The sequence below is a fragment of the Eucyclogobius newberryi genome, unplaced genomic scaffold, assembly GCF_026437365.1.
Source record: "Eucyclogobius newberryi isolate DKJ021-1_F unplaced genomic scaffold, fEucNew1.0.hap1 SCAF_2, whole genome shotgun sequence".
In the NCBI taxonomy this organism is placed as follows: domain Eukaryota; kingdom Metazoa; phylum Chordata; class Actinopteri; order Gobiiformes; family Gobiidae; genus Eucyclogobius; species Eucyclogobius newberryi.
In genome coordinates this window covers 49,583,346-49,606,305 of record NW_027315834.1, presented here as the reverse complement: position 1 = coordinate 49,606,305, position 22,960 = coordinate 49,583,346, and the positions used below count along the sequence as shown (strand labels likewise).

General features: G+C 58.0%; 1 protein-coding gene across 1 annotated transcript; it reads right to left on the bottom strand.

Annotated features, from left to right (window-relative positions):
* Positions 1-388: 388 nt before the first annotated feature.
* il17ra1a (interleukin 17 receptor A1a) lies at positions 389-22,960 on the bottom strand. The gene is given in 13 exon segments (XM_072453548.1): positions 389-1,301; positions 1,504-1,745; positions 2,400-2,557; positions 2,988-3,165; positions 3,167-3,241; positions 3,376-3,447; positions 15,293-15,432; positions 16,019-16,066; positions 17,750-17,876; positions 18,957-19,078; positions 19,626-19,772; positions 20,006-20,030; positions 22,832-22,960. Coding segments are annotated over 13 exon segments (2,346 nt in total). The 5' UTR covers positions 22,946-22,960; the 3' UTR covers positions 389-403.

Sequence of the window (22,960 nt, the reverse complement as noted above, 5' to 3'; positions counted from 1 at the left end):
GAGAACATGAGAGAGAACATGAGAGAGAACAGAGAGAGAACAGAGAGAGAACAGAGAGAGAACAGAGAGAGAACAGAGAGAGAACAGAGAGAGAACATGAGAGAGAACATGAGAGAGAACAGAGAGAGAACAGAGAGAGAACAGAGAGAGAACAGAGAGAGAACAGAGAGAGAACATGAGAGAGAACAGAGAGAGAACAGAGAGAGAACAGAGAGAGAACAGAGAGAGAACAGAGAGAGAACAGAGAGAGAACATGAGAGAGAACATGAGAGAGAACAGAGAGAGAACAGAGAGAGAACAGAGAGAGAACAGAGAGAGAACAGAGAGAGAACAGAGAGAGAACATGAGAGAGAACAGAGAGAGAACATGAGATTGACCATTGATCACATTATGACGATTTGACTCAGAGTTTGGACTCGGACTCAAAGTGGCAGAAGCCGCTCATCAGTTCCTGTTGCAGCCTCAGCAGCGCCCTCATGTGGTCCGAGTCCGGTTCAGTCCAGACCGTGGAACCGTAGCCCTGGTCCGAGGCGCTGCTCTCCAGCGGCTCAGAGCGTCTCGCCAGGACGCCAGCCACTTCCTCCTCGTCCTGCCCCGCCTCCACGTCCTGCCCCGCCTCCACGTCCTGCCCCGCCTCCACGTCCTGCCCCGCCTCCACGTCCTGCCCCGCCTCAAACGCCCCCTCGCCCTGCCCCGCCTCAAACGCCTCCTCGTCCTCCACCGGAACCTGCACCGCGGCGTTGGGAATGGGCTCGGACACAAATATGTCGAGGTGGAGGCGCGGCTCCGGCAGCAGCTCCAGAAGCGAGGGATCGGGAGACGCGGCGTTCAGGAGCGGCTTGTTCTGCAACATCGCCACTTCCTGGTTCACCTCGGGCTCGGCGACGTAAAAACCGGACGAGTTGTCGCTCACTAGAACGTCGTTGGCGTAAATGGGGACGGCGTCTCTCACAATGGGCGCGTACTCAAGGATCGGAGGCAGCGGCGTGTTCCCCAGGAGCAAACTGGCCTCGTCGGCGCTTTCCGTCTCGCTGTTTTGGAACCAGTCGGGGTTCTGGGTTTGGAAGGCGCTGAAGCGGTGGATGGCGAGCTGGAGCGCGCGTCCCGACTCGCAGACCCAGAACTCGTCCGGACCGATGCCCTGGATGTGGTTCACTCGTCGGGGTTCGTACTTTTCCATGTCGAGGATGCGAAAGTACAATTCCTCGAAGTGTTTCATGAGTTTGTATTTGACGGCGATGTCAAAGAACGAGGGAACGTCTCGCTCCGACCCGAAGTCCTCGAAGAACGCAGCGATGTATCTACGGGACAGAGAAACGAGACACAACCTTAGAGTCTGTAGATCTAAGTCAAAGACCTTAGAATCTGTAGATCTCCGAGTTCTCATCTACATAATCGTAGTAATTTAAATAATCATAATTTAAATAATCATAACGATCAGAGCTGATGATTGAAAGAATCTCTGACGATCTAGACTCTGGAGTAAAAGCTCTACTGCCGTACCTGCCCCTGGAGCTCGGCGTGTGCAGGTCCGACAGGAAGAGGCTGAGGAACGGACCAATCAGATCGTCCGGCTGCGGCACCATGTGACCCTGGCCGCACATGGCTCTCCACTTGGCCTGGACCCCCCGAGAACACAAGACCAGGATCTTATCGTTCGGACCGAGCTTCTGCCTCTGGAGCTCCAGCCAACGAACGACACCGAACTGAGACACTGACGAGGAGTCCAGAAGATCCAGAAGAACCTGAGGAAGAGGAGAGAAGAGTGAGGAGAGTCCAGAAGATCCAGAAGAACCTGAGGAAGAGGAGAGAAGAGTGGGGAGAGTCCAGAAGATCCAGAAGAACCTGAGGGAGAGGAGAGAAGAGTGAGGAGAGTCCAGAAGATCCAGAAGAACCTGAGGAAGAGGAGAGAAGAGTGAGGAGAGTCCAGAAGGTCCAGAAGAACCTGAGGAAGAGGAGAGAAGAGTGAGGAGAGTCCAGAAGGTCCAGAAGAACCTGAGGAAGAGGAGAGAAGAGTGAGGAGAGTCCAGAAGGTCCAGAAGATCCAGAAGAACCTGAGGAAGAGGAGAGAAGAGTGAGGAGAGTCCAGAAGGTCCAGAAGATCCAGAAGAACCTGAGGAAGAGGAGAGAAGAGTGAGGAGAGTCCAGAAGGTCCAGAAGATCCAGAAGAACCTGAGGAAGAGGAGAGAAGAGTGAGGAGAGTCCAGAAGGTCCAGAAGATCCAGAAGAACCTGAGGAAGAAGAGAGTCCAGATGATCAAGGTCATGTCTGGGTCAGGTCCGGGTCAGGGTCAGGTCCAGGTCAGATCCAAGTCCAAGTCCGGGTCAGGGTCAGGGTCAGGGTCAGGTCTGGGTCAGGGTCAGGTCCAGGTCCGGGTCCGGGTCAGGTCCGGGTCTCACCCTGATCCCGCACTGCGCCTGCAGAAAGGCTGAGAGCTTGAGAACCAGGTGCAGATACAGAGGATGGTCTCTGGAGTAGATCAGGAGCAGAGTGGGATGTTCCTCCAGCTGCTTCTCAAACGGAGCGTCATGCTCGGCCCAGGGCCCCCAGGAGCCGCCTGCAGGGGGAGACACAGAGCCATTCATGTAGTTTCACTCGCTGACCCTCACTGACCCTCGCTGACCCACGCTGACCTTTTTGTGTGTTTTATTCATAAGCTCTTGTTCTAAAGCTCTTGCATTGTGGTCTATACTGACCCCTAGTGACCGGCACAGGACACCACTTTTCAAGATGCATTGTGGGAACTTTTGAGTGCACCTCTGATGGAGTATGTGGACATGACGAAGTGTCTCAGAGGTTAGAGGACAGTTGTCAGAGGACAGGGGTCGGAGGACAGGGGTCGGAGGACAGGGGTCGGAGGACATGGGTCAGAAGTCAGAGGACAGGGATCAGCGGACAGAGGTCAGTGGAAAGTGGGTCAGAGGACAAGGTTCAGAAGTCAGAGGACACGGGTCAGAGGACAGGGGTTAGAGGTCAGGGGTCAGTACCTCTTCTTCTGCAGACAGCGACACAGACTCCAACAATCAGGACGAGGATCAGAGCCGACACTCCCAGAGCCACAGGCAGAGGGCGCGACACGACTGGAGGCTCAGGCTCTGCACAGACAGGGACATGAGTCAGGGCCGTGCCCGCCAGGGCCTCACCCGCCAGGCAGGGACTCACCTGTCAGACTAGGGCAGAAGTCCAAGACTGTCCCGTGTCTTGGACAGTCGTTTTCACAGAGAGGAAACTTAGACCGAACCTGCACAAACACATGATCCTCAGAGAACACAGAGAGAACACAGAGAGAACACAGAGAACATACAGAGAACACACAGAGAACAGACAGAGAACACAGAGAGAACACAGAGAGAACACAAAGAGAACACAGAGTACCTCGATGTTGAATTTGCAGCAGGCGATCGACCACATGTCGAAGGAGAAGGAGGCGCTGAGTCTGGAACTGTTCTGAAGAGAAAACATGAGACGCATGAGAGACGCACGAGAGACGCACGAGAGACGCACGAGAGACGCACGAGAGACGCACGAGAGACGCACGAGAGACGCACGAGAGACGCACGAGAGACGCACGAGAGACGCACGAGACGCACGAGAGACGCACGAGACGCACGAGAGACGCACGAGAGACGCACGAGACGCACGAGAGACGCACGAGAGACGCACGAGAGACGCACGAGAGACGCACGAGAGACGCACGAGAGACGCACGAGAGACGCACGAGAGACGCACGAGAGACGCACGAGAGACGCACGAGACGCACGAGAGACGCACGAGAGACGCACGAGAGACGCACGAGAGACGCACGAGACGCACGAGAGACGCACGAGAGACGCACGAGAGACGCACGAGAGACGCACGAGAGACGCACGAGAGACGCACGAGGGACGCACGAGAGACGCACGAGAGACGCACGAGAGACGCACGAGAGACGCACGAGAGACGCACGAGACGCACGAGAGACGCACGAGAGACGCACGAGAGACGCACGAGAGACGCACGAGAGACGCACGAGAGACGCACGAGACGCACGAGAGACGCACGAGAGACGCACGAGAGACACACGAGACGCACGAGAGACGCACGAGAGACGCACGAGAGACGCACGAGACGCACGAGAGACACACGAGAGACGCACGAGAGACGCACGAGAGACGCACGAGACGCACGAGAGACGCACGAGAGACGCACGAGAGACGCACGAGACGCACGAGAGACGCACGAGAGACGCACGAGGGACGCACGAGGGACGCACGAGAGACGCACGAGAGACGCACGAGAGACGCACGAGAGACGCACGAGAGACGCACGAGACGCACGAGAGACGCACGAGAGACGCACGACAGACGCACGAGAGACGCACGAGAGACGCACGAGAGACGCACGAGACGCACGAGAGACGCACGAGAGACACACGAGACGCACGAGAGACGCACGAGAGACGCACGAGAGACGCACGAGACGCACGAGAGACACACGAGACGCACGAGAGACGCACGAGACGCACGAGAGACGCACGAGACGCACGAGAGACGCACGAGACGCACGAGAGACGCACGAGGGACACACGAGACGCACGAGAGACGCACGAGAGACGCACGAGACGCACGAGAGACGCACGAGAGACGCACGAGAGACGCACGAGAGACGCACGAGACGCACGAGAGACGCACGAGAGACGCACGAGAGACGCACGAGACGCACGAGAGACGCACGAGAGACGCACGAGAGACGCACGAGACGCACGAGAGACGCACGAGAGACGCACAAGACGCACAAGAGACGCACGAGGGACACACGAGAGACGCACGAGAGACGCACGAGAGACGCACGAGAGACGCACGAGAGACGCACGAGAGACGCACGAGACGCACGAGAGACGCACGAGAGACGCACGAGACGCACGAGAGACGCACGAGAGACGCACGAGAGACGCACGAGAGACGCACGAGAGACGCACGAGGGACACACGAGAGACGCACGAGAGACGCACGAGAGACGCACGAGAGACGCACGAGAGACGCACGAGAGACGCACGAGACGCACGAGAGACGCACGAGAGACGCACGAGAGACGCACGAGAGACGCACGAGACGCACGAGAGACGCACGAGAGACGCACGAGACGCACGAGAGACGCACGAGAGACGCACGAGACGCACGAGAGACGCACGAGAGACGCACGAGAGACGCACGAGAGACGCACGAGGGACACACGAGAGACGCACGAGAGACGCACGAGAGACGCACGAGAGACGCACGAGAGACGCACGAGAGACGCACGAGAGACGCACGAGAGACGCACGAGAGACGCACGAGAGACGCACGAGAGACGCACGAGACGCACGAGAGACGCACGAGAGACGCACGAGAGACGCACGAGAGACGCACGAGAGACGCACGAGAGACGCACGAGACGCACGAGAGACGCACGAGGGACACACGAGAGACGCACGAGAGACGCACGAGAGACGCACGAGAGACGCACGAGAGACGCACGAGAGACGCACGAGAGACGCACGAGACGCACGAGAGACGCACGAGAGACGCACGAGAGACGCACAAGAGACGCACGAGAGACGCACGAGAGACACACGAGACGCACGAAAGACGCACGAGAGACGCACGAGGGACGCACGAGGGACACACGAGAGACACACGAGACGCACGAGAGACGCACGAGAGACGCACGAGGGACGCACGAGGGACACACGAGACGCACGAGAGACGCACGAGAGACGCACGAGACGCACGAGAGACGCACGAGAGACGCACGAGACGCACGAGAGACGCACGAGACGCACGAGGGACACACGAGAGACGCACGAGAGACGCACGAGAGACGCACAAGAGACGCACGAGAGACACACGAGACGCACGAGAGACGCACGAGAGACGCACGAGGGACGCACGAGAGACGCACGAGAGACGCACGAGAGACGCACGAGAGACGCACGAGAGACGCACGAGACGCACGAGAGACGCACGAGGGACACACGAGAGACGCACGAGAGACGCACGAGAGACGCACAAGAGACGCACGAGAGACGCACGAGAGACACACGAGACGCACGAAAGACGCACGAGAGACGCACGAGACGCACGAAAGACGCACGAGACGCACGAGAGACGCACGAGAGACGCACGAGAGACGCACGAGAGACGCACGAGAGACGCACGAGAGACGCACGAGACGCACGAGGGACGCACGAGAGACACACGAGAGACGCACGAGAGACGCACGAGAGACGCACGAGAGACGCACAAGAGACGCACGAGAGACACACGAGACGCACGAGAGACGCACGAGAGACACACGAGGGACGCACGAGGGACACACGAGACGCACGAGAGACGCACGAGAGACGCACGAGACGCACGAGAGACGCACGAGAGACGCACGAGACGCACGAGAGACGCACGAGGGACGCACGAGAGACGCACGAGAGACGCACGAGAGACGCACAAGAGACGCACGAGAGACACACGAGACGCACGAGAGACGCACGAGAGACGCACGAGGGACGCACGAGGGACACACGAGAGACGCACGAGAGACGCACGAGAGACGCACGAGACGCACGAGACGCACGAGAGACGCACGAGAGACGCACGAGAGACGCACGAGAGACGCACGAGACGCACGAGAGACGCACGAGAGACGCACGAGACGCACGAGAGACGCACGAGAGACGCACGAGAGACGCACGAGACGCACGAGAGACGCACGAGAGACGCACGAGAGACGCACGAGGGACACACGAGAGACGCACGAGAGACGCACGAGAGACGCACGAGAGACGCACGAGAGACGCACGAGACGCACGAGAGACGCACGAGAGACGCACGAGAGACGCACGAGACGCACGAGAGACGCACGAGAGACGCACGAGAGACGCACGAGACGCACGAGAGACGCACGAGAGACGCACGAGAGACGCACGAGAGACGCACGAGAGACGCACGAGAGACGCACGAGGGACACACGAGAGACGCACGAGAGACGCACGAGAGACGCACGAGAGACGCACGAGAGACGCACGAGAGACGCACGAGAGACGCACGAGACGCACGAGAGACGCACGAGAGACGCACGAGAGACGCACGAGAGACGCACGAGAGACGCACGAGAGACGCACGAGACGCACGAGGGACGCACGAGAGACGCACGAGAGACGCACGAGAGACGCACGAGAGACGCACGAGAGACGCACGAGAGACACACGAGACGCACGAGAGACGCACGAGAGACGCACGAGAGACGCACGAGAGACACACGAGACGCACGAGAGACGCACGAGAGACGCACGAGGGACGCACGAGGGACACACGAGACGCACGAGAGACGCACGAGAGACGCACGAGACGCACGAGAGACGCACGAGAGACGCACGAGACGCACGAGAGACGCACGAGAGACGCACGAGACGCACGAGAGACGCACGAGAGACGCACGAGACGCACGAGAGACGCACGAGACGCACGAGAGACGCACGAGAGACGCACGAGACGCACGAGAGACGCACGAGGGACACACGAGAGACGCACGAGAGACGCACGAGAGACGCACAAGAGACGCACGAGAGACGCACGAGACACACGGGACGCACGAAAGACGCACGAGAGACGCACGAGGGACGCACGAGGGACACACGAGAGACACACGAGACGCACGAGAGACGCACGAGAGACGCACGAGGGACGCACGAGGGACACACGAGACGCACGAGAGACGCACGAGAGACGCACGAGACGCACGAGAGACGCACGAGAGACGCACGAGACGCACGAGAGACGCACGAGACGCACGAGGGACACACGAGAGACGCACGAGAGACGCACGAGAGACGCACAAGAGACGCACGAGAGACACACGAGACGCACGAGAGACGCACGAGAGACGCACGAGGGACGCACGAGAGACGCACGAGAGACGCACGAGGGACGCACAAGAGACGCACGAGGGACACACGAGAGACGCACGAGAGACGCACGAGGGACACACGAGAGACGCACGAGAGACGCACGAGAGACGCACAAGAGACGCACGAGAGACACACGAGACGCACGAGAGACGCACGAGAGACGCACGAGACGCACGAGAGACACACGAGACGCACGAGAGACGCACGAGGGACACACGAGAGACGCACGAGAGACGCACGAGAGACGCACAAGAGACGCACGAGAGACGCACGAGAGACGCACGAGACGCACGAGAGACGCACGAGAGACGCACGAGAGACGCACGAGACGCACGAGGGACGCACGAGGGACACACGAGAGACGCACGAGAGACGCACGAGAGACGCACGAGAGACGCACAAGAGACGCACGAGAGACACACGAGACGCACGAGAGACGCACGAGAGACGCACGAGGGACGCACGAGGGACACACGAGACGCACGAGAGACGCACGAGAGACGCACGAGACGCACGAGAGACGCACGAGAGACGCACGAGAGACGCACGAGGGACGCACGAGAGACGCACGAGAGACGCACGAGAGACGCACAAGAGACGCACGAGAGACACACGAGACGCACGAGAGACGCACGAGAGACGCACGAGGGACACACGAGAGACGCACGAGAGACGCACGAGAGACGCACGAGACGCACGAGAGACGCACGAGAGACGCACGAGAGACGCACGAGAGACGCACGAGACGCACGAGAGACGCACGAGAGACGCACGAGACGCACGAGAGACGCACGAGGGACACACGAGACGCACGAGAGACGCACGAGAGACGCACGAGAGACGCACGAGAGACGCACGAGACGCACGAGAGACGCACGAGAGACGCACGAGAGACGCACGAGAGACGCACGAGAGACGCACGAGAGACGCACGAGAGACGCACGAGAGACGCACGAGAGACGCACGAGACGCACGAGAGACGCACGAGAGACGCACGAGAGACACACGAGACGCACGAGAGACGCACGAGAGACGCACGAGAGACGCACGAGACGCACGAGAGACACACGAGACGCACGAGAGACGCACGAGACGCGCGAGAGACGCACGAGACGCACGAGAGACGCACGAGGGACACACGAGACGCACGAGAGACGCACGAGAGACGCACGAGAGACGCACGAGACGCACGAGAGACGCACGAGAGACGCACGAGAGACGCACGAGAGACGCACGAGAGACGCACGAGAGACACACGAGACGCACGAGAGACGCACGAGACGCACGAGAGACGCACGAGAGACGCACGAGAGACGCACGAGAGACACACGAGACGCACGAGAGACGCACGAGACACACGAGACGCACGAGAGACGCACGAGAGACACACGAGACGCACGAGAGACGCACGAGAGACGCACGAGACGCACGAGAGACGCACGAGAGACGCACGAGACGCACGAGAGACGCACGAGGGACGCACGAGACGCACGAGAGACGCATGAGGGACACACGAGACGCACGAGAGACGCACGAGAGACGCACGAGAGACGCACGAGACGCACGAGAGACGCACGAGACGCACACGAGAGACGCACGAGAGACACACGAGAGACGCACGAGAGACGCACGAGAGACGCACGAGAGACGCACGAGAGACGCACGAGAGACGCACGAGAGACGCACGAGAGACGCACGAGACGCACGAGAGACGCACGAGAGACGCACGAGAGACGCACGAGACGCACGAGAGACGCACGAGAGACGCACGAGAGACGCACGAGACGCACGAGAGACGCACGAGAGACGCACGAGACGCACGAGAGACGCACGAGGGACACACGAGAGACGCACGAGAGACGCACGAGAGACGCACAAGAGACGCACGAGAGACACACGAGACGCACGAGAGACGCACGAGAGACGCACGAGAGACGCACGAGAGACGCACGAGAGACGCACGAGAGACGCACGAGAGACGCACGAGACAAACGAGAGACGCACGAGAGACGCACGAGACGCACGAGAGACGCACGAGAGACGCACGAGAGACGCACGAGACGCACGAGAGACGCACGAGAGACGCACGAGACGCACGAGAGACGCACGAGGGACACACGAGAGACGCACGAGAGACGCACGAGAGACGCACAAGAGACGCACGAGAGACGCACGAGAGACACACGAGACGCACGAGAGACGCACGAGAGACGCACGAGGGACGCACGAGGGACACACGAGACGCACGAGAGACGCACGAGAGACGCACGAGGGACGCACGAGGGACACACGAGACGCACGAGAGACGCACGAGACGCACGAGAGACGCACGAGAGACGCACGAGAGACGCACGAGACGCACGAGAGACGCACGAGGGACACACGAGAGACGCACGAGAGACGCACGAGAGACGCACGAGAGACGCACGAGAGACACACGAGACGCACGAGAGACGCACGAGAGACGCACGAGGGACGCACGAGAGACGCACGAGAGACGCACGAGACGCACGAGAGACGCACGAGGGACACACGAGAGACGCACGAGAGACGCACGAGAGACGCACAAGAGACGCACGAGAGACACACGAGACGCACGAGAGACGCACGAGAGACGCACGAGACGCACGAGAGACGCACGAGAGACGCACGAGACGCACGAGAGACGCACGAGGGACACACGAGAGACGCACGAGAGACGCACGAGAGACGCACAAGAGACGCACGAGAGACGCACGAGAGACGCACGAGACGCACGAGAGACGCACGAGAGACGCACGAGACGCACGAGAGACGCACGAGGGACACACGAGGGACACACGAGAGACGCACGAGAGACGCACGAGAGACGCACGAGAGACGCACGAGAGACGCACGAGACGCACGAGAGACGCACGAGAGACGCACGAGAGACGCACGAGACGCACGAGAGACGCACGAGAGACGCACGAGAGACGCACGAGACGCACGAGAGACGCACGAGAGACGCATGAGAGACGCACGAGAGACGCACGAGAGACGCACGAGACGCACGAGAGACGCACGAGGGACACACGAGAGACGCACGAGAGACGCACGAGAGACGCACGAGAGACGCACGAGAGACGCACGAGAGACGCACGAGAGACGCACGAGAGACGCACGAGACGCACGAGAGACGCACGAGAGACGCACGAGAGACGCACGAGAGACGCACGAGAGACGCACGAGAGACGCACGAGACGCACGAGGGACGCACGAGAGACGCACGAGAGACGCACGAGAGACGCACGAGAGACGCACGAGAGACACACGAGACGCACGAGAGACGCACGAGAGACGCACGAGAGACGCACGAGAGACACACGAGACGCACGAGAGACGCACGAGAGACGCACGAGGGACGCACGAGGGACACACGAGACGCACGAGAGACGCACGAGAGACGCACGAGACGCACGAGAGACGCACGAGAGACGCACGAGACGCACGAGAGACGCACGAGACGCACGAGAGACGCACGAGAGACGCACGAGACGCACGAGAGACGCACGAGGGACACACGAGAGACGCACGAGAGACGCACGAGAGACGCACGAGAGACGCACGAGAGACGCACGAGAGACGCACAAGAGACGCACGAGAGACACACGAGACGCACGAGAGACGCACGAGAGACGCACGAGGGACGCACGAGGGACACACGAGACGCACGAGAGACGCACGAGAGACGCACGAGACGCACGAGAGACGCACGAGAGACGCACGAGACGCACGAGAGACGCACGAGGGACGCACGAGAGACGCACGAGAGACGCACGAGAGACGCACAAGAGACGCACGAGAGACACACGAGACGCACGAGAGACGCACGAGAGACGCACGAGGGACACACGAGAGACGCACGAGAGACGCACGAGAGACGCACGAGACGCACGAGAGACGCACGAGAGACGCACGAGAGACGCACGAGAGACGCACGAGACGCACGAGAGACGCACGAGAGACGCACGAGACGCACGAGAGACGCACGAGGGACACACGAGACGCACGAGAGACGCACGAGAGACGCACGAGAGACGCACGAGAGACGCACGAGACGCACGAGAGACGCACGAGAGACGCACGAGAGACGCACGAGAGACGCACGAGAGACGCACGAGAGACGCACGAGACGCACGAGAGACGCACGAGAGACGCACGAGAGACGCACGAGACGCACGAGAGACGCACGAGAGACGCACGAGACGCACGAGAGACGCACGAGAGACGCACGAGAGACGCACGAGACGCACGAGAGACACACGAGACGCACGAGAGACGCACGAGACGCACGAGAGACGCACGAGACGCACGAGAGACGCACGAGACAAACGAGAGACGCACGAGAGACGCACGAGAGACGCACGAGACGCACGAGAGACGCACGAGAGACGCACGAGACGCACGAGAGACGCACGAGGGACACACGAGAGACGCACGAGAGACGCACGAGAGACGCACGAGAGACGCACGAGAGACGCACGAGAGACACACGAGACGCACGAGAGACGCACGAGAGACGCACGAGGGACGCACGAGGGACACACGAGACGCACGAGAGACGCACGAGAGACGCACGAGGGACGCACGAGGGACACACGAGACGCACGAGAGACGCACGAGACGCACGAGAGACGCACGAGAGACGCACGAGAGACGCACGAGACGCACGAGAGACGCACGAGGGACACACGAGAGACGCACGAGAGACGCACGAGAGACGCACAAGAGACGCACGAGAGACACACGAGACGCACGAGAGACGCACGAGAGACGCACGAGGGACGCACGAGAGACGCACGAGAGACGCACGAGACGCACGAGAGACGCACGAGGGACACACGAGAGACGCACGAGAGACGCACGAGAGACGCACAAGAGACGCACGAGAGACACACGAGACGCACGAGAGACGCACGAGAGACGCACGAGACGCACGAGAGACGCACGAGAGACGCACGAGACGCACGAGAGACGCACGAGAGACGCACAAGAGACGCACGAGAGACGCACGAGAGACGCACGAGACGCACGAGAGACGCACGAGAGACGCACGAGACGCACAAGAGACGCACGAGAGACGCACGAGAGACGCACGAGACACACGAGAGACGCACGAGAGACGCACGAGAGACGCACGAGAGACGCACGAGAGACGCACGAGAGACGCACGAGACGCACGAGAGACGCACGAGAGACGCACGAGACGCACGAGAGACGCACGAGGGACACACGAGAGACGCACGAGAGACGCACGAGAGACGCACAAGAGACGCACAAGAGACGCACGAGAGACACACGAGACGCACGAGAGACGCACGAGAGACGCACGAGAGACGCACGAGACGCACGAGAGACACACGAGACGCACGAGAGACGCACGAGACGCACGAGAGACGCACGAGACGCACGAGAGACGCACGAGGGACACACGAGACGCACGAGAGACGCACGAGAGACGCACGAGAGACGCACGAGACGCACGAGAGACGCACGAGAGACGCACGAGAGACGCACGAGACGCACGAGAGACGCACGAGAGACGCACGAGAGACGCACGAGAGACGCACGAGAGACGCACGAGAGACACACGAGACGCACGAGAGACGCACGAGACGCACGAGACGCACGAAAGACGCACGAGAGACGCACGAGGGACGCACGAGGGACACACGAGAGACACACGAGACGCACGAGAGACGCACGAGGGACGCACGAGGGACACACGAGACGCACGAGAGACGCACGAGAGACGCACGAGACGCACGAGAGACGCACGAGAGACGCACGAGACGCACGAGAGACGCACGAGACGCACGAGGGACACACGAGAGACGCACGAGAGACGCACGAGAGACGCACAAGAGACGCACGAGAGACACACGAGACGCACGAGAGATGCACGAGAGACGCACGAGGGACGCACGAGAGACGCACGAGAGACGCACGAGGGACACACGAGAGACGCACGAGAGACGCACGAGAGACGCACAAGAGACGCACGAGAGACACACGAGACGCACGAGAGACGCACGAGAGACGCACGAGACGCACGAGAGACACACGAGACGCACGAGAGACGCACGAGAGACGCACGAGAGACGCACGAGACGCACGAGAGACACACGAGACGCACGAGAGACGCACGAGACGCAAGAGAGACGCACGAGACGCACGAGAGACGCACGAGGGACACACGAGACGCACGAGAGACGCACGAGAGACGCACGAGAGACGCACGAGACGCACGAGAGACGCACGAGAGACGCACGAGACGCACGAGACGCACGAGAGACGCACGAGAGACGCACGAGAGACGCACGAGAGACGCACGAGAGACGCACGAGAGACACACGAGACGCACGAGAGACGCACGAGAGACGCACGAGACGCACGAGAGACACACGAGACGCACGAGAGACGCATGAGAGACACACGAGACGCACGAGAGACGCACGAGAGACGCACGAGACGCACGAGAGACGCACGAGAGACGCACGAGACGCACGAGAGACGCACGAGGGACACACGAGACGCACGAGAGACGCATGAGGGACACACGAGACGCACGAGAGACGCACGAGAGACGCACGAGAGACGCACGAGAGACGCACGAGAGACGCACGAGAGACGCATGAGGGACACACGAGACGCACGAGAGACGCATGAGGGACACACGAGACGCACGAGAGACGCACGAGAGACGCACGAGAGACGCACGAGAGACGCACGAGAGACGCATGAGGGACACACGAGACGCACGAGAGACGCATGAGGGACACACGAGACGCACGAGAGACGCACGAGAGACGCACGAGACGCACGAGACGCACGAGAGACGCACGAGAGACGCACGAGAGACGCACGAGAGATCCACGAGAGACGCACGAGAGACGCACGAGACGCACGAGACGCACGAGACGCACGAGACGCACGAGAGACGCACAAGAGACGCACAAATCCACAAAACTCTCCAAGCGACCGACCCAGGACCAAACTGTGACCTTCGCCCTGTGACCTTCGCCCTGTGACCTTCGCCCTGTGACCTTCGCCCTGTGACCTTCGCCCTGTGACCTTCGCCCTGTGACCTGCTCAGAGCTCAGCGTGTGCAGGACACTCGCCTGAAACACCCACTGACTCACAACCTTTATTTTTATTTATGATGGAACTTCCAGATTTGCAGCTGACGATTTGCTAAATGTGTTTGTTCAAATTGCAGTTTCCAGTTCGATTCTCTGTCCAGAATCATAAAATCGCCATATTTAGGATATTTAACCTGTATTTGGTTAAAAATGTATTTACAAATGTCTCAAAGTTCAACAGAAATAAAAGTTTGGGTCATGTTCTCACCCCTTCTGTGACGTCAGAGCGTGCGCAGCGTCCACAGCAGCACTGGACGTCATACCTGCTGCTCAGAGGGTCAGGACTGAACTCCACCTTCAGGACAGAACCGGACTGAGACACGCTCAGGTCCGGACGCCACAGGAACCCTGGAACCACAAGAACCCGATGTGTTTGTTTGTCCAGTATAATGTCGGTCCTGTCACTCCATATATAGACTCCTCCCGAGGCCCCACCCCCTGCAGGAGGATCCATAAGGGGCGGGTACAGAGTCAGTATAAGTAATACCCCCGGCACCACATGACTCTCAGTATAAGACCTGTACAGGAACCTCAGGCACCACATGACTCTCAGTATAAGACCTGTACAGGAACCTCAGGCACCACATGACTCTCAGTATAAGACCTGTACAGGAACCTCAGGCACCACATGACTCTCAGTATAAGACCTGTACAGGAACCTCAGGCACCACATGACTCTCAGTATAAGACCTGTACAGGAACCTCAGGCACCACATGACTCTCAGTATAAGACCTGTACAGGAACCTCAGGCACCACATGACTCTCAGTATAAGACCTGTACAGGAACCTCAGGCACCACATGACTCTCAGTATAAGACCTGTACAGGAACCTCAGGCACCACATGACTCTCAGTATTAGACCTGAAACTCTCATTGAACAGTTTTAAATGACTTTTGAGGATTCTTGTCATAAAAATAGAGTTTGAAACTCACCGGACTCGATGCAGCTCTGAGTCTTCAGCATCTCAGGGTCAAAACAATCTGAAACACAGACACCGTCTTCTCACTCACTCCCCTGCAGGGGGCGCTCTCACCTGCAGGGGGCGCTCTCACCTGCAGGGGGCGCTCTCACCTGCAGGAGGCGCTCTCACCTGCAGGGGGCACCCTCACCTGCAGGGGGCGCCCTCACCTGCAGGGGGCGCCCTCACCTGCAGGGGGCGCTCTCACCTGCAGGGGGCGCCCTCACCTGCAGGAGGCGCCCTCACCTGCAGGAGGCGCCCTCACCTGCAGGAGGCGCCCTCACCTGCAGGAGGCGCTCTCACCTGCAGGAGGCGCTCTCACCTGCAGAGGGCGCTCTCACCTGCAGGAGGCGCTCTCACCTGCAGGAGGCACTCTCACCTGCAGCAGGAGGCGCTCTCACCTGCAGCAGGAGGCGCTCTCACCTGCAGCAGGAGGCGCTCTCACCTGCAGGGGGCGCTCTCACCTGCAGCAGGAGGCGCTCTCACCTGCAGCAGGAGGCGCTCTCACCTGCAGCAGGAGGCGCTCTCACCTGCAGAGGGCGCTCTCACCTGCAGCAGGAGGCGCTCTCACCTGCAGGGGGCGCTCTCACCTGCAGCAGGAGGCGCTCTCACCTGCAGGGGGCGCTCTCACCTGCAGGGGGCGCTCTCACCTGCAGCAGGAGGCGCTCTCACCTGCAGCAGGAGGCGCTCTCACCTGCAGAGGGCGATCTCACCTGCAGGAGGCGCTCTCTCCTGCAGGGGGCGCTCTCACCTGCAGGGGGCGCTCTCACCTGCAGGAGGCGCTCTCACCTGCAGGAGGCGCTCTCACCTGCAGGAGGCGCTCTCACCTGCAGCAGGAGGCGCTCTCACCTGCAGAGGGCGCTCTCACCTGCAGAGGGCGATCTCACCTGCAGGAGGCGCTCTCTCCTGCAGGAGGCGCTCTCACCTGCAGGAGGCGCTCTCACCTGCAGCAGGAGGCGCTCTCACCTGCAGGGGGCGCTCTCACCTGCAGCAGGAGGCGCTCTCACCTGCAGGGGGCGCTCTCACCTGCAGCAGGAGGCGCTCTCACCTGCAGAGGGCGCTCTCACCTGCAGAGGGCGATCTCACCTGCAGGTGGCGCTCTCTCCTGCAGGAGGCGCTCTCACCTGCAGGAGGCGCCCTCACCTGCAGGAGGCGCTCTCACCTGCAGGAGGCGCTCTCACCTGCAGAGGGCGCTCTCACCTGCAGGGGGCACTCTCACCTGCAGCAGGAGGCGCTCTCACCTGCAGCAGGAGGCGCTCTCACCTGCAGGGGGCGCTCTCACCTGCAGCAGGAGGCGCTCTCACCTGCAGGGGGCGCTCTCACCTGCAGCAGGAGGCGCTCTCACCTGCAGCAGGAGGCGCTCTCACCTGCAGCAGGAGGCGCTCTCACCTGCAGGGGGCGCTCTCACCTGCAGCAGGAGGCGCTCTCACCTGCAGCAGGAGGCGCTCTCACCTGCAGCAGGAGGCGCTCTCACCTGCAGCAGGAGGCGCTCTCACCTGCAGAGGGCGATCTCACCTGCAGGAGGCGCTCTCTCCTGCAGGGGGCGCTCTCACCTGCAGGGGGCGCTCTCACCTGCAGGGGGCGCTCTCACCTGCAGAGGGCGCTCTCACCTGCAGAGGGCGATCTCACCTGCAGGTGGCGCTCTCTCCTGCAGGAGGCGCTCTCACCTTCAGGAGGCGCTCTCACCTCCAGGAGGCGCTCTTACCTGGGACTGTGATGTCCTGGCTCACGCTGGAGCTGCTGTGGTCCAGTTCAGCTTTGGGAATGTTTTCCACTGAGACTCTGTAGTTCTGACCCGGCTCCACCACCACCACATCTGAGGTCAGAGTCCACTGAGGAGAGAGACTGGGTTAGGCTGGGTTTAGACCGGGTATGGACCGGGTTCAGTCCGGGTATAGACCGGGTATAGACCGGGTATAGACCGGGTTCAGACCGGGTCTAGACCGGGTTCAAACCGAGTTTAGACCGGGTATAGACCGGGTTTCAGTCCGAGTTTAGACCGGGTTCAGTTGGGGTTTAGACCGGGTATGGACCAAGTATGGACCGGGTTCAGTCTGGGTTTGGACCGGGTATGGACCGGGTATGGACCGGGTTTAGGCCGAGTTCAGTCCGGGTATAGACCGGGTTCAGTCCGAGTTTAGACCGGGTTCAGACCGGGTCCAAACCGGGTCCAGACCGGGTTCAGTCCGGGTTCAGTCCGGGTTCGGACCGAGTTCGGACAGGGTTCAGTCCGAGTTCGGACAGGGTTTGGACCGGGTTTAGACCGGATATGGACCGGGTTCAGACAGGGTTCGGTCCGAGTTTAAACCGGGTTCAGACCGGGTCTAAACCGGGTTTGGACCGGGTTCAGTCGGGGTTTGGACCGGGTAGATTGGGTATGGACCGGGTTCAATCCGGGTATAGACCGGGTCTAAACCGGGTTTGGACTGGGTTCAGTCTGGGTTTGGACCGGGTTCGGACCGGGTATGGACCGGGTTTAGACCGGGTATGGACCGGGTTTAGGCTGAGTTCAGTCAGGGTATAGACCGGGTTCAGTCCGAGTTTAGACCGGGTTCAGACCGGGTCCAGTCCGGGTTTGGAACGGATTTAGACCGGGTAAGAACCGGGTATGGACCGGGTATGGACCGGGTTCAGACCGGGTATGGACCGGGTTCAGGCCGAGTTCAGGCCGGGTATGGACCGGGTTCAGTCCGAGTTTAGACCGGGTTCAGACCGGGTTCAGACAGGGTTCAGTCCGGGTTCAGTCCAGGTTCAGTCCGAGTTTTGACCGGGTTCGGACTTGGTTTGGACCGGGTATGGACCGGGTTTAGACCGGGTATGGACCGGGTTTGGACCGGGTTCAGACCGAGTTTAGACCGGGTTCAAACAGAGTTTGGACCAGGTTCAGTCCGGGTTCAGTCCTGGGCTAGTACCTGGTCTCCTCCCGGGTTCCTCATGGTCAGAGTCTTGCTGTAGGAGTAACGGACACAGAAGTTCTGGTTTGTGGAGACGACCAGGACGTGGAGCTCAGAGGCTTTGAGGAACATGATGCTTCCTGAAGACACACGACTGTTACAAGTATCTGTAGTACAAGTATCTGTAGTACAAGTATCTGTAGTACAAGTATCTGTAGTACAAGTATCTGTAGTACAAGTATCTGTAGTACTAGTATCTGTAGTACAAGTATCTGTAGTACAAGTATCTGTAGTACTAGTATCTGTAGTACAAGTATCTGCAGTACTAGTATCTGTAGTACTAGTATCTGTAGTACTAGTATCTGTAGTACAAGTATCTGTAGTACAAGTATCTGTAGTACAAGTATCTGTAGTACTAGTATCTGTAGTACAAGTATCTGTAGTACAAGTATCTGTAGTACTAGTATCTGTAGTACAAGTATCTGTAGTACTAGTATCTGTAGTACTAGTATCTGTAGTACAAGTATCTGTAGTACTAGTATCTGTAGTACTAGTATCTGTAGTACAAGTATCTGTAGTACTAGTATCTGTAGTACTAGTATCTGTAGTACTAGTATCTGTAGTACTTGTATTAGAAGTACTAGTATTAGAATGACTACTGGTAAATGTAGTACAAGTTCTCCTCACCATCATCTCGTAGCCTCCAGGTGGCGCTGATCACTGGCAGCAGGTTTCCCTTAGGGTCTGATCTGGTTGAGATTTTCAGGTTCAGGAGCTCAGGACCAGACGGAGTGTAATTGTGAGAGTCGACCCAGGCCGGGTCCAGACAGTTACCTGGGACCAGAGCAAGACCGGGTCAAGACCGGGTCTAAAGCAGGTCTAACCCCAAGGAGCCCCTCCCCCTGGAGCCCCTCCCCCCTTGAGTGACCCTCTGGAACACCTCCCCCCTGGCAACCCTCCCCCCTAGAGCCCCGCCCCCTAGGGCTCCGCCCCTTGCTGTGTTCATAACCTTGTTCACGCTTTAACTCCTCCTCTTTCAGGAAGTGTGAAGTGAAGATGAAACTCACTTGAGCTGAAGGAGCAGCTCAGGCCCTGAAAACACAAACTCTAATTACATCTCTAATTACATCTGTAATTACAGCTCTAATTACAGCTCTAATTACATCTCTAATTACATCTCTAATTACAGCTCTAATTACATCTCTAATTACAGCTCTAATTACATCTCTAATTACAGCTCTAATTACAACTCTAATTACATCTCTAATTACATCTGTAATTACAGCTCTAATTACAGCTCTAATTACATCTCTAATTACATCTCTAATTACAGCTCTAATTACAGCTCTAATTACAACTCTAATTACAGCTCTAATTACATCTCTAATTACAGCTCTAATTACAACTCTAATTACAGCTCTAATTACATCTCTAATTACAGCTCTAATTACAGCTCTAATTACAGCTCTAATTACAGCTCTAATTACAGCTCTAATTACAGCTCTAATTACATTGTTTTAAAGACACTGTCACTTTCTCTCGTCAGCTTGAATGTTCCACGTTACTGCATTCGTTTCCATCTGGATTTGATTCGATTCGAGTGTTTTATTAAAAACACTGAACTTTGTCGCCACTTCACAGATCTGACTTGTAACTGACTCAGCCATCTCCATGGAGACGGACATGTTTAATGCCATAACATGGAACATTCCAGACAGACATTATTTTCACTGATACAGAAGATCGCCCTCTGCTGGACAAGTGTCTCTGACCGAAGGACTTTAGAGTCAGTTAGAGTTTAGAGTTCAGTTAGAGTCTCACCTGGTCAGAAGAGTTTAGAGTTCAGTTAGAGTCTCACCTGGTCAGAACAGTTTAGAGTTCAGTTAGAGTCTCACCTGGTCAGAACAGTTTAGAGTTCAGTTAGAGTCTCACCTGGTCAGAAGAGTTTAGAGTTCAGTTAGAGTCTCACCTGGTCAGAACAGTTTAGAGTTCAGTTAGAGTCTCACCTGGTCAGAACAGTTTAGAGTTCAGTTAGAGTCTCACCTGGTCAGAAGAGTTTAGAGTTCAGTTAGAGTCTCACCTGGTCAGAACAGTTTAGAGTTCAGTTAGAGTCTCACCTGGTCAGAACAGTTTAGAGTTCAGTTAGAGTCTCACCTGGTCAGAGCAGTTTAGAGTTCAGTTAGAGTCTCACCTGGTCAGAAGAGTTTAGAGTTCAGTTAGAGTCTCACCTGGTCAGAAGAGTTTAGAGTTCAGTTAGAGTCTCACCTGGTCAGAAGAGTTTAGAGTTCAGTTAGAGTCTCACCTGGTCAGAACAGTTTAGAGTTCAGTTAGAGTCTCACCTGGTCAGAACAGTTTAGAGTTCAGTTAGAGTCTCACCTGGTCAGAAGAGTTTAGAGTTCAGTTAGAGTCTCACCTGGTCAGAGCAGTTTAGAGTTCAGTTAGAGTCTCACCTGGTCAGAAGAGTTTAGAGTTCAGTTAGAGTCTCACCTGGTCAGAAGAGTTTAGAGTTCAGTTAGAGTCTCACCTGGTCAGAACAGTTTAGAGTTCAGTTAGAGTCTCACCTGGTCAGAACAGTTTAGAGTTCAGTTAGAGTCTCACCTGGTCAGAAGAGTTTAGAGTTCAGTTAGAGTCTCACCTGGTCAGAACAGTTTAGAGTTCAGTTAGAGTCTCACCTGGTCAGAACAGTTTAGAGTTCAGTTAGAGTCTCACCTGGTCAGAACAGTTTAGAGTTCAGTTAGAGTCTCACCTGGTCAGAACAGTTTAGAGTTCAGTTAGAGTCTCACCTGGTCAGAAGAGTTTAGAGTTCAGTTAGAGTCTCACCTGGTCAGAAGAGTTTAGAGTTCAGTTAGAGTCTCACCTGGTCAGAACAGTTTAGAGTTCAGTTAGAGTCTCACCTGGTCAGAAGAGTTTAGAGTTCAGTTAGAGTCTCACCTGGTCAGAAGAGTTTAGAGTTCAGTTAGAGTCTCACCTGGTCAGAACAGTTTAGAGTTCAGTTAGAGTCTCACCTGGTCAGAAGAGTTTAGAGTTCAGTTAGAGTCTCACCTGGTCAGAACAGTTTAGAGTTCAGTTAGAGTCTCACCTGGTCAGAAGAGTTTAGAGTTCAGTTAGAGTCTCACCTGGTCAGAACAGTTTAGAGTTCAGTTAGAGTCTCACCTGGTCAGAACAGTTTAGAGTTCAGTTAGAGTCTCACCTGGTCAGAACAGTTTAGAGTTCAGTTAGAGTCTCACCTGGTCAGAAGAGTTTAGAGTTCAGTTAGAGTCTCACCTGGTCAGAAGAGTTTAGAGTTCAGTTAGAGTCTCACCTGGTCAGAAGAGTTTAGAGTTCAGTTAGAGTCTCACCTGGTCAGAACAGTTTAGAGTTCAGTTAGAGTCTCACCTGGTCAGAACAGTTTAGAGTTCAGTTAGAGTCTCACCTGGTCAGAACAGTTTAGAGTTCAGTTAGAGTCTCACCTGGTCAGAAGAGTTTAGAGTTCAGTTAGAGTCTCACCTGGTCAGAAGAGTTTAGAGTTCAGTTAGAGTCTCACCTGGTCAGAACAGTTTAGAGTTCAGTTAGAGTCTCACCTGGTCAGAAGAGTTTAGAGTTCAGTTAGAGTCTCACCTGGTCAGAACAGTTTAGAGTTCAGTTAGAGTCTCACCTGGTCAGAAGAGTTTAGAGTTCAGTTAGAGTCTCACCTGGTCAGAACAGTTTAGAGTTCAGTTAGAGTCTCACCTGGTCAGAACAGTTTAGAGTTCAGTTAGAGTCTCACCTGGTCAGAACAGTTTAGAGTTCAGTTAGAGTCTCACCTGGTCAGAAGAGTTTAGAGTTCAGTTAGAGTCTCACCTGGTCAGAAGAGTTTAGAGTTCAGTTAGAGTCTCACCTGGTCAGAAGAGTTTAGAGTTCAGTTAGAGTCTCACCTGGTCAGAACAGTGGCTCGCGGCTCCGGGCAGGACGCGCGCGCTTCTCGCTCCTGAAATCAGCCCGAGAATCAGCGCCAAACCCGGAATGAGAGACACAGAGACACGCGCCATGGTCCCGGTCCTGTC